Below are 12,382 nucleotides of genomic sequence, written 5' to 3' on the forward strand. Positions count from 1 at the left end.
GGCACTCTCTGTGGTGTGTCACTGTCCCCAGGCCGTTACTTGACTCCTGTCTGCATTTCCATGGGACAACCTCTGATGAGGCGCGTGGTCTGGGACACAGCAAGCGCCCGTCGATATTTATTAAGTGACGAGAGTGGGGCCTGTAGCGGCACTTTGCAAATATCGACTGAGCGATCCACAGCCCGTTAGTGCTCTCTCTCCTTTCCACCCGGAGCCGCGGGGAGCACGCAGGGGCAGGGAGGCTGAGGCCCGGGGCCGGGGTGGCCAGGAAAGGAGGCAGGCCCCGGCCGGGCAGTGGGGGCGCTCAGGGTGGGAAGAGGACAGCTGGACAGAGCGTCATGCCCTCCGTTGGCCCCGCCCTGCCCAGGGCTCCCTGCTCAACTCCCTGGGGGGTCACACCCCCTGCAGATCCCAGGGGTCAGGAGGCCCCTGGGCCCCTGAGACCACGATGCCCCCGCTGCGCAGAGTGACGAGAAGATGCTTGCGTTTGGGTCATGATGGCAAACCCTTCACCTTGGATGGGCAACTGAGGCCCAGAGCGTCAGCCAGTTGTCCAGGGTCACCCATCAAGCTGGGTCTAGAACAAAGGCTGCCGTCTTTTGCCATGTCTGACCCCCACAACCCCTGATGAGGGAGTGATCCCACTGCACTGATGAAGAAACCAAGAGTGAGATGGAGAGACCAGCTCAGAGTGCTCACTGGTGAGGTTAGGACGAGCTCTTAGATCTCAGGTGCAGGCTCCAAATAGCATTTCATTATTAATTGCTTATTTGTTCCTTGTCAAGTGCCAAAAACCAGGATCATGAACAGTGTTTTAAATAAAAAAGCTTTAAGTTTAAAAGAGAACTAATCAGAAGGAGATGAGAAACAAAAAAGAAGCACCAAGCACCACAGTGAGTGGGTACTGAGCATTAACTTTAGATATGAGCTTCCTGGCAGCCAGGGCAAAAAGGGAAATATGTTGGCTTGTACTTACAAGTGGTCCAAGGAATTGTCATTGAAATAAAGAGAAATCAGATGGCCCATGAGAACTAAAGAGAGTCAATCCAAAATGGATGAAATGAGAGAAATGAGAAGTCCTTCATGGGGCAGGATGGACATTGGCTGGAGGAAGACCCAGCTCTGAGAACTGACCAAAGTAGCTTGTGTCTGTAAAGAAAGGAGCTTTGCTCCCCAGAGATGCAAAGGAACGGGAGGGCCCCACGAGCTGAAGAGTACATGCCCACACCCCCAGGGGCCAGCCCAGCTGAGTAGGATGTCAAAAACCTCAGAGGCCCAGGGCTAGTCTCACCCTGCCTCAAGGCTCACCTGGCTGCCACCCAGCATCCCCTGTTGCCGAGGGCACCCACACCGTGCGCCTCTCAGCAGTGGCTGCCCGGACCCCTTCCTCGGTTCCCTGTGTCCTTGACGACCCGCCGGGCATCAGAACCTGGACCACAGCGATCCACAGGGTTGACTATGCCTTCTGTGGCCCTGGGAGTGGCTGCCAACTCCCCACCATGCGCCCTCCCCAGCATCGCCACTGGGGGACTGCCCCTCGCCTGGGCCCCTCTGGGGTTGCACCAACATCGTGGTTTACCTCTGGGGAAGCAGGGCCCGGGTCCCATCCCAGCTCTGAGGGTCTGTCTCATGGTTGCTCGAAGGGGAGGACCCGCCCAGAGAGAGGCCAGGGGGCTGCTGGGGGGGAGGGGAGAGGGCGGGAGAACACAGCAGTGAGGGGGTGGTTGAGGAGACCTGGGGAATGATGGGCCCAGGAGGAGGGAGCAGTGGAGCAAAGGCCCTGAGGCAGGAGCAAGCAGGTCTGAGGAACCTTGGGGACACAGCTGAGGCTGGAGCAGGGGCTGTGACGGTGCGTGTGTGTCCAGAAACGCCCGTCCCGGAGGCAACGGGAGCCAGATGGAGAGGGGCCTGTGGGCCACTGCAAGGATCTGGCTCTTTCTCAGTTAAATGAAGTGGGGGCAGGAGGGTTCTGAGAGCAGGTTTTAATAGGATCTGGGCTGCGGCAGGCGTGGAGGGTGGCCCGGGAGGGCGGGAGGGAGCAGGAGAGCGGGGTGGGGAGGGCGGAGGAGCAGAGGGAGGCGGCGTCCTGGCAGCTCTCCCCGACACTCCCGCGCTCCGGGAGAAGAGCATTTTATTAGCTTATTAGGGAAGATTCATGCCTTTTGCATGGTCGATCTGAATAAAAAAGGAGCTTTACACACCTGCATTCCGAGGCTGCGGGATCAGAGTGGAGCCCGGAAAACTGACAAATCGCGGGAGGCGGAATACAAACGGGGAGTCGACCAGCGACCAGCGGTTGTTAGAGACTCGCTCACAGATTTCTCGAAAGAGGGCAGGCGCGGAGGGAGGATGAGGCAGCCAGCCGCCCTATAGTGGCTGAGGGCTGGGCGCAGACCCTCCCCCACAGGTCTGTCCCACCGTCAGGGAGGGGGCCAGGCGGGCAACCATCCATAACGTCAGCGCACAAATATGCGGGGGCCAGCCAAAGGTGCCAGGGGACTCCGAAGAGTGTCTGCCTCCAGGGACTGAGTGGTGGCCAGGCCGAAAGCCCTGCTCTCCTAGGGATCTAGCTCAGCAACACATGGACATGCTGTGTGGCTCAGGGGAAGCTCTGACCCTCTCTGAGCCTCAGTTTCATCTGTAAAATGGGGAAGACACCATTCATCTCAGAATCCCCGCGAGGACCACATTCAGCAAAGATGTGGCATGCTGTGGCGGCAGGCGGCAAGCGCTGTCTCATGGTGTCCCCTACGCCAGCAGTCACTGAGGGCCTCTGCTGCCGAGCCCCTTGGGTACCGAGTGAACGGGACTCATGCTGGCCGCCGCACTGGCCACCGACGGAGTCTGGAGTCACGTCCGCTGGGGTTGAACCATGTGCCCCCAAGAGCTACGTTGAAGTCCTGCCCCCGGTACCTGGGAAGGTGATCTTGTTTGGAAATAGGGTCTTTGCAGAAGGAATCAGGCTAAGCTGAGGTCACAGGGCAGCCCCAGTCCCTCGCGGCCAGCGTCCTCGTAAGAGGGGGGAAGTTCAGACGCAGACACGCGGGGGAGAATACGCGTGCCGATGGAGGCAGAGACGGCAGGGAGGCATCTGTGAGCCAGGGAGCGCCGCAGGATGCTGGGGAGCACCAGAACACCAGAAGTGGAAGAGGCGGGAAGGACGCCCGTCAGGGCTCTGAGGGAGCACAGCCCTGCCCACACCTTGATCTCAGCCCACCCCGAGCCGGCCCCTTGTTACTCAGCCCCAGGGAGCAGACACGGCTGACCCCGAGGGCCCGGGCCTTACCCCTGGGGGCTGGGCGCGGCCGCCTCCTGGGCCTCTTGGCCGGGCCAGGGCCCCCTGGGCAGGTCCAGCTCCAGGACGTAGTGCATCTGGGTAAGGAGGGCCAGGAGCAGCATTGGGTAGGCCTCCTGCATAGCCTTCTTGAACTCCCGGGTGCCCTGCAGCTGGCGCAGCGTGTTCATGGCCTGTGGGGGGGTGGACAGCAGGGGACGCTGAAGCTGCCCAGCCCCCAGGACCTTCCCACAAACCCGTGGCTGACCATGCCTCTCCCTCCTGCTCACAGCCAGCAGAGGCCTCTGGTGCACTCAGGCCACGTCCCTGAGCCACCCTCCCTCCCGCGGGGCCCTGGCCATCGCTGTCTCTCTCTCTGGACCCTCCCCTTGTTGCCCTCTCCCTGCTGCTCCCTGCAGGCCAGGCAGGGGCCCTCCATCCCTCCAGGCCTCAGGGACGCTCCCTGACCCGGCTCGTTCCCTCTGCTGTCTCTCTGAGCCCCTGTGCTTAGTCCCTGCTGAGCAGGGGACCCTCTCCCTGGGGTCTGGCCCTGCCGGCCGGCCGTGCAGGTTTGTGCTCCCACAGCATCCTCAGCACAGAGCCTGGCACACAGCAGGTGCCTAATGAATGAACGCTGGGAGAACAAACGGTCCTGGCAGGCAGAGCACCCAGACAGCAGCCCTGGGGCCACCTGTGCCTCGAGGGGCATTTGGTCCAGAATGTTCTGGGGGAGGTGGCCAGCACTGGCCGGTGATGCCAAGGGGAAGGCAGGGCCGGGGGCACGGTGAGACGCAGGGAGGGCCACCCTGCCGACCCCACGCTGCTGTGTGGTCTCCGACCAGGAAGCCAGCATCAGCCTGGGGCTGGGGTCTTCTGGGAGAAGGGCCGACCGAGGGCCAGGCCGGAAGACGGGGTGGGACATCCCTTCAGCCACCACATCAGTGGTCACAGCTTGTCTAGGGGGCTCCGGGTGGGGAGGGGCAGTGGCGTGCCCTGGGCGGCTGCCCAGGGGGCTCTTGGGGTAGGGGGTGAGCTCAGCCCGGAGGAAACTGGGGTTGGGCCCAGGTGCTGCCTCGTGATGGGGGAGGACAGGTGTGGTTGTGTTAGGAAGTGAGCTTCCTGCCCCTGGGGCTGTGCAAGCAGGGCCTGGGCTTGTGGGTAAAGCTGGGGGATGGGGAGAGCGTGGGCCGAAGGAGGCAGCCTCTAAGATTCCTCCAGAAGCCAAGGATGGGGGCAGAGGCTCACCGCCTTCCTCCCGGCTTGAGCGTGCCCCCAAGCCCCCATGCTACAGCAAGTCCTGGATACACACCGTGTGACCAGTGCCCTCCCCGGCCCTCGGGACTGCCACGGTCCCACTTCACCCAGGGGAGACGGGGTCCTTGGCCAGGAAGCGGGGAGCTGGGCCTGGGATGGCCCGTGTGGTCAGCACCCCCAGGTGGCCTCGGAGGCCCCTCCAACAGGCTGGGCTGGGCGGGACTGGGCTTCCACAGCCCGCATGTGGGCTCCCCCTGCGGGGGGCCTGGCACCCAGTGGGGGCCCAGATGCCATGGACATCTGACTGAAGGCACCCGTGACGTCAGCCTCGCCTGGTGGCAGCTGGGGACATGTCTGGGCTGGGGGCAGGGACTCACGGCCAGCGAGCGCAGGCAGGTCTCCTCCTTGGGCGGGGGGCTGCTGTCGGTGGCCTGGGCGGGCAGGGGCCGCTCCTGCAGCCAGGCCAGCAGTATGGCCAGCACCAGGCGGCTCACGGACTTCTCGGCTCCCAGGGCCCTCCAGAGCTGGAAGGCGTGGCTGCGGGGAGAAGGGGCCGAGGGCCACTGAGACGCTGGCCTGCTGGGCTCGGTATGCCTGGTGCCCCACGACCAGGGCCTCAGGTGCCTGGAGTGGGGTTGAGGGTGGAGGCCAGGCTGGGTCCTGGGCTAGATCCTGGCAGGGCGTGAGGTGGAGGGTGGAAGGAGCTCTCGGGGGGTTGGGGGGGGTGCTGGACAGGGCAGAGGGTGGCCCTGGGGACAGTGGTGGAGACGGGCCAGCTGCCCCGGCCTGCGCTCCTGGATCTCCTCACTTCAGGGTCTCCCCTCAGGCCCCTCACATCCCAGCTGCAGGCTCTGACTCTGTCTGTCACCCTCAGTGGCTCCCAAGTGCTGGCAGGACAAGTCCGGCCGGTGCTCAAAGCTGTCACCCTCTGACCTCCAGCCCCTGCCTGCCTTCCCTCCTCTCCTGCCTCTGGGCCCCCACATGTGCTATTACTCCTTGTGTGCGGAGCCCTCCCCCTCGCCCGCCCGGCCTCTTCCCACCCAGCTTAGGACTCGCCATCAAGTCACTGCCTCCTGGAAGCCCGCCTGGGGCTGCTCCCTCCTAGGCCTGGCTTTGCTGGGGTTCAGCTCCCCAGGGCCCATCTGGGTCAAGTTAGGGGCCATCACTGGTATGTGCAGAGCTCTGCAGTGTCCTTGTGCCCATTGTGCAGGGGGGGACACTGAGGACTGGAGAGAGAGGATGTGCCCTGATCGGGCCCTGCCTTGTATGCGGGGAGCTGGGACTGAGGCCATGCCCACCAGGTCCTATGGCCTTTCCACCTGGTCCAAGGACGTGGCCCTGCGAGATCTGGGGGAGGAGGTGGTGTCAGGGCTCCCGGGATGTCGGTGACCATGACGGCCCCCTGGTTTCTGTGCCTGGTGGCCGTTGGGACTGAGAGCTGGGTGGGAGGGGCTGGAGCGGCGGTGGGGGGGGGGTCTGGAGTGATGGGGGGCTGTGAGGGCCATAGTGGGGAAGCTGGATGAGCCCACCCTCAGGTTTAAGATAGACCCAAGGGGGGCTGCCCTTGAGCCCTGGGGAAGCCACCCCAGTCCCATGTGCCCCAGGGGCCTCTGGGAGATTCCCACATGTGGTCACTGCCCACCTGGCAAGAGCAGGGCCTTTGCAGTCAGAAGGGCCTGGGCTCAAATTCCCGCTCTGCCCTGTGCTGGCTGTGTGACCTTGGGCAAGTCACGTCACCTCTCTGGGGCCAAGCCTGCCTCGAGAGGCTTAAGTGCGATGACCCTCCAGGAGGGAGGGGGCCCAGAAGGCCAAGGGCTCTATCTTGCGCCCTGTGGGCGCCCGTCACTCAGTCGTGTGCTGAACGCTGTCACTTGCAGGCAATGTCCCAGGGGACCCACAGTGACAGAACCGGGAAAAATCCCTGACTGTGGAGTGACCGTCTGTGGTTTGACACGGGCACGTCGGATGCTAAGTGCATAAAGTGGGTGGGGGGGGCGGGGGACAGCGGGGAGGGGGCAGCAGACAATGGGGGGACAGTGGATGGGGACAATGGGGGACAGCGGGCAGTGGGGGGACAGTGGATGGGGACAGTGGGGGACAGCGGGCAGTGGGGGACAGTGGATGGGGACAATGGAGGACAGTGGGAGGGACAGCGGGCAGTGGGGGACAGTGGATGGGGACAATGGGGGACAGCGGGACGGGACAGAGGGCAGTAGGGGACAGTGGATGGGGACAATGGGGGACAGCGGGATGGGACAGAGGGCAGTGGGGGACAGTGGATGGGGACAATGGGGGACAGCGGGATGGGACAGCAGGCAGTGGGGGACAGTGGATGGGGACAATGGGGGACAGCGGAATGGGACAGCAGGCAGTGGGGGACAGTGGATGGGGACAATGGGGGACAGCAGGACGGGACAGCGGGCAGTGGGGGACAGTGGATTGGGGACAATGGGAGGGACAGCGGACAGTGGGGGGCCAGCGGGGAGATGGGGGCTGGGGGAGATGATGGGGGCTGGAGGAGATGGTGGGGGCTGGGGGAGATGGTGGGGGCTGGAGGAGATGATGGGGGCTGGGGGAGATGGTGGGGGCTGGAGGAGATGAGGGGGGCTGGGGGAGATGATGGGGGCTGGAGGAGATGGTGGGGGCTGGGGGAGATGGTGGGGGCTGGAGGAGATGATGGGGGCTGGAGGAGATGAGGGGGGCTGGGGGAGATGATGGGGGCTGGAGGAGATGAGGGGGGCTGGGGGAGATGATGGGGGCTGGAGGAGATGATGGGGGCTGGAGGAGATGAGGGGGGCTGGAGGAGATGAGGGGGGCTGGGGGAGATGGTGGGGACTGGGGGAGATGATGGGGGCTGGGGGAGATGGTGGGGGCTGGAGGAGATGGTGGGGGCTGGAGGAGATGAGGGGGGCTGGGGGAGATGATGGGGGCTGGGCGACATGGGGGAGATGGGGGCTAGGGGAGATGACAGGGGCTGGGGGAGATGGGAGATGGGGGCTGGGGGAGATGATGGGGCCTGGGAGAGATGATGGGGGCTGGGGGACATGGGTCACAAGAAAGATCCTAGCTTTTGCAGAGAGGATGGCTTCCCTGGTGTGTATTCGATCAGTACAAAGAACCCCCGCTCTAAGAAAGAACCAGATGGAAGCAGGCCACGCACAGAGTGAAGACGGGTGTCTCCAAGGATGGCGCCTCGTCCAGTTTTGAGCAGTGAGGGCCAGCCCAGTAAAAGTAGTAGTTGGAGGATGAAAGACAAAAAAGAGGAAACAAGAAAACGTGGTAAACTGCCTCTGAAGGTTGTGTTGAAGTGCAAAGGGCCATGAACAGCCAAAGACAGTCTTGAGTAAGGAAGGAGGGTGCTTTCTGTGTCAGGGGAGGAGAATTATGATAAAGTGACAGGACTTAGAACCTTGGGTGTTGGCACAGGGACAGATAAGCACAGGACGCTGAGCAGAGACAGGGCCTAGAACGCGCACTGGACTGTGAGGCGGGGCGTCCAGAGCTGAAGGAACAGGTGTTTTCAGTGAATGATGCTGGGAGGGTTAGATGAAACTGGAGCCTGACCTCACATCTCATGAAAATCACTTCCGGGGGTGGGGGGCTGGAGACCTGAATGCCACAGGCAAACACCGGAACTTTCCCAGGACAGCGTCCGAGCAGGATTAAACTCGGAGCTCCTTTTCATGAAAGACATAAGGGAGTGAAGAGGCAAGCGGCAGATGGAGGAAGATATTTGAAACATAATAGTCAGCGGAGGATGGGGTCCAGATTCCATAAAGAACTCTCAGAAATTGATAAGAGGAAGGACAGCCCAAGAGAAGAATGTGTCGGATACCCAAACAGGCATATCGCCAAGAAGACAGCCAAATGGCCAAAAGCACGTGAAAAGATGTTCGGCCCCAGTATTTAATCAGGAAAGCGTAAAGTGACGCCACCATGTGACTAATACCACCAGATGGGCTTAAACTTTTGACGACTGGCTAAAAAGTTGATGCGAAATGTTGGTGAAGAGGTGGAGCGACAGACTCAAAAAAAAAACCACTGGCGGAGTGTGAGGTGGTGCGGCGTTTTGGAAAACACTTTGCATCACGTATTAAAGTTGGACCTATGCAGAGCTTAACGCATCCGACATCTCTGTCCCGCATGCACTGTGGAGACGGAGCGCTTCCGTGCATCAGGGCACATGAGGAGCAGCCCAAAGAGGAAACAACCCACCAGTCCATCTGGAGTGAACAGGGCAACCGGCACCCATAAGCTGGGGTACTCACAGCAACAATAACCAACCAGCTCCAACCTACGTAACAATCAGGATGGATCTCCAACACGCAATGTTGAGGGAAAAAGCCAGATAACAAAAGAATATCGGAAGAAGTCATATTGCACAACTCCGTGTATACTCTCAGGACACACCGCTATTATTTCACGTACGTCTACAGAAGAAAAACCACCAAGACGGGAGTCTAGTAGGAGACCTTGTCCTAGAGTGGGGCCCCCAAGGGCTGCACGGTCAGTGTAAATGTGATAAAAAAAAACACCAAACACCTTCGTTGCAGAAAGAAACAGCGAGGAAACCTGCGTGCCTCGGTCAGCCCGGGTAGAGGGATGGGGGCTCTCCTGAGAATCTGAACCACCAAACCTGTTTTGGGGTCTGAATTCACACCACCAGTGTGGCCAAAAAAGCCGTCAAGCAGAGACTTTAAGTGTGAGGAGGCCTCAGGCTGACAGTACTCCCGGACGACGGGGAAGCGCACGTAAATCCAGCTGTAACGGCCGATGGTGTCCAGTGCACTCCCATTTCAGGGACGTTACAGCATGAAGAGTGTGCTTCTTAGAGCTGAGGAAATAAGATATAAATTCCAATCCAGACAAAACCCAACTATAGGCTTGTGGGCAGCTGCAGATAACAGCAGCTGCCTTGGTCCCATCTCTCCGAAGTTCCTTGAAAAACAACACAGAGCAAGAAGAAGGGAAAAGTAAAATGACACAAAAACCATGACCTCAGAGAATACCCAATCTTCAAAATTACTATAAGCAAAAAAGAAGGATGCCAGCCCGAGCCTGCCATCTCTTACACCTCACCCCATCCATGCTCCCCTAAAGGCTTTGGGACAGACAAAGGCAGAATGAGAGAAACCGTGGAGCAGAGAGGAGACAGGAGCTAGCTACAGGGCTCCAAGTTGGTACACATCACCATCAGGAAGGCAGAGTCCATGCTGAGTCTGAAAATTTGAAAAAAGAAAAAAAGAGTGCAGGTAGACCAGAGCGCTGAGCACAGGAGAGGTGCTGAAGAGTACCCTCAATCCGAAGGGCCACCTGCAAGATGCACAGCCTTGGGGAGAGAAAGAGAGCAAAGAAGAAAAGAAATGGGGTGGTGAGAGGGAAAGATGCAGGAGGGAGAAATTTAGGGCCCTGCAAGAGAAAACAGAACCCTGGAACTGGAGGCCACGTGACCCTTTCACCACCACCCAAACAAAAAACTCTACTACATTCTCTGGGCTTTGCTGTACTAACAGAAGAGGGTGCCATTGAACTGGGAATCCTACAAAACACTCCAATAGTGTTTCACGTGAACAGGAAGAAAATTAACAGATTCACAGAGCTATTGCAAAGAAATCAGAGAACAAAAATCAACACACATCCAGTGAGGAAACTCCTCCGAAAAACAAGCATGATGCTGAGAAAACTGTAAGACAGTGCTCCAAATGCAATTAAATATACTCAAGCAAGCATTTAAAGAGATGAAAGACATGAAGGTAAACTTAAGAAGGAAGTAAAAAGGATCAGAGAGAAAAATAGTGGAAATGGAAGACAAGCAAGGAAAGACCAGCATATGTATTACTGGAGTCTGTGAAGAAGAAATACAACAATGGAACAGAACTAATATTTAAAACTATAACCAAGAGAACTTTCCAGAAACAACAGACTCAAATCTTCACATTCAAAGGACCCACCATGTACCTGGGAAAATTAACACAAAATGATCAGTTCTGAGACATTTCTTGGTAAAACTGTTAAATTTCAAAGATAAAGAAAAAATTTCCAAGGTCTCCAGGGGGAAAGGTCAAACAACTTACAAAGGCCAAAAAAAAAATTACTGTCGGCAGACTTTTCAAAAATAAAGCAAGGTAGCAATTGAGCAGCATTTTAAAAATAATAAAAGTGGGAACTAAGAGTTTTATATCCAGCCAATTTGTCCTCCAAGTAAACAAGTTTCAACATAAAAGAACCCAGGGGCTTCTGAAGCCATGAACCTTAGTTGAGGAATCTATCAGAGGACGAGCTTCATCAAGCTAAGAGATGACTAGAAAATTCTGGCATGGGGACTGACGGTGAGTGTGTGTACACATTGAAAACAAATGTGGGGTGAAGGTGGACCAGCAGAGTGAAAACTTCGACAAACTAGAAATGTGCAACTGAAAACAGAGGGGGAGAAGGGAGACAGAAAGAGGGAGCTAGAACAAGCTCACTGATGATTATATGGGCAAGGGGTGGGAGCATATCGATAAAAATGGATACGCCGGATATTAAGAGGTTAAATAAGAAAACAAGGGACGCAGGGCATTGAAATAGGTCCGGAGTAGAAAGGTAAGAACTAGAACAAAAACACAGCCCTTCCTAAATTTAAAAAACACACTAAAGATCAAAGAATACACATCTCATAGAAAAAGAAACATAGCAAATATAACAAAATGCACACAATTACGAAATATTATAACGGAGCTGAGACCCAACACATCAGTCGTATCTACAAATGTGAATGGACTTAACTCATTTCTTAAAAGAAAAAGATTTTCAGTTTGGATCACAAATCAAGACCAAACTATACGCTGTATATAAGATGACACTAAAACAGTGGATTCTGAAAGGTTACAGTAAAAGAAATGACAAATGCATACTGGGAAAATGGGAAACAATAAGAAAGCAGAGATGTGGTCCCAATAACAGACGTAGTGGATTGAGGCCCTCAGAGCATTAAACGTGACAAGGCAGGACACTTTTTAATGCTAAAAGTCACAATTCATAGAGCAGATATAACACTTAGGAGTATGAATGCACCAAATGACATGGCACCCACCTTTATGAAGGAAAAACTGGAGCATGGAAGGATGCACAGACAGAAACCCGTTAATACGAGAAGACCCAACACATCGCTCTTAGCACAAGACAGAGCGAGTGGACACAAATTAAGTGAGGATGCGGAAGACCCAAACAACGCAGTCAATAAGGTAAATCTCGTGGGATGTATCAAGCCCTACACCTGATAATAGAAAATACGCCTTCTTCTCAAGCGCCCGTAGAACATCCCCCAAAATTGTCTGAAACATCAGTAAATTCCATAAAGCAGAAAAGTCGCAGACGACATTCTCTGATCACAATGCCATAAAACGAGAAATTGCTAACAAGGAGAAAAAGGCCCTTCCACACGGAAACTGGAAATCTTTCTGGAAACAGGCCCCGGGTGCTGGGAGCCTGGGGGAGTCTCTTCTGGTGGCTTCTGATTTTTCAGTGGAATGAAGGAAAGGTGGGCGGCTGCGATGAGGGGTGGGTGGAGGAGTTGGGGGCTGAGAGGGGACAGGGGTGGGGAGAGGCAGCTGGTGCGGGCAGCGCGGAGGGCCCCCGGGAGGTGTGCCGTGCTGTGCTTTTCCTGCGGAAGTGAAGTGGGTGGAGCCACGTTTAACGAGTTGGGTTTTGCCAGCTAAGTGTGACAGAGGGGACAAGGGACTTGAGGTGTGTTTAGAGAGTGACTGTAACGCTGGAAGATGGAATCCACGCTGGCAGGCAGGGAGAGGAGGACACATGAGGGGCCGTGAGAAGGTGGGCAGGGCCGTGGACTAGGAAGTCTTGGGGAGCAGA

The 12,382-nt window shown here is 57.1% G+C and overlaps 1 protein-coding gene across 1 annotated transcript in view; it reads right to left on the reverse strand.

Annotated features, from left to right (window-relative positions):
• The window catches only part of LOC106832339 (maestro heat-like repeat family member 5), a 68,316-nt gene that overhangs the window by 14,467 nt on the left and 41,467 nt on the right, over positions 1 to 12,382 (reverse strand). Inside the window, exons 22-23 of the mRNA XM_070480908.1 lie at positions 4,906 to 5,065; positions 3,285 to 3,468 (exon numbers count right to left, since the gene is read on the reverse strand). Coding sequence (XP_070337009.1) covers positions 3,285 to 3,468; positions 4,906 to 5,065 — 344 coding nt within the window. The remainder of the gene's footprint in view (positions 1 to 3,284; positions 3,469 to 4,905; positions 5,066 to 12,382) is intronic.

Source organism: Equus asinus, chromosome 12 (assembly GCF_041296235.1).
Source record: "Equus asinus isolate D_3611 breed Donkey chromosome 12, EquAss-T2T_v2, whole genome shotgun sequence".
In the NCBI taxonomy this organism is placed as follows: Eukaryota; Metazoa; Chordata; class Mammalia; order Perissodactyla; family Equidae; genus Equus; species Equus asinus.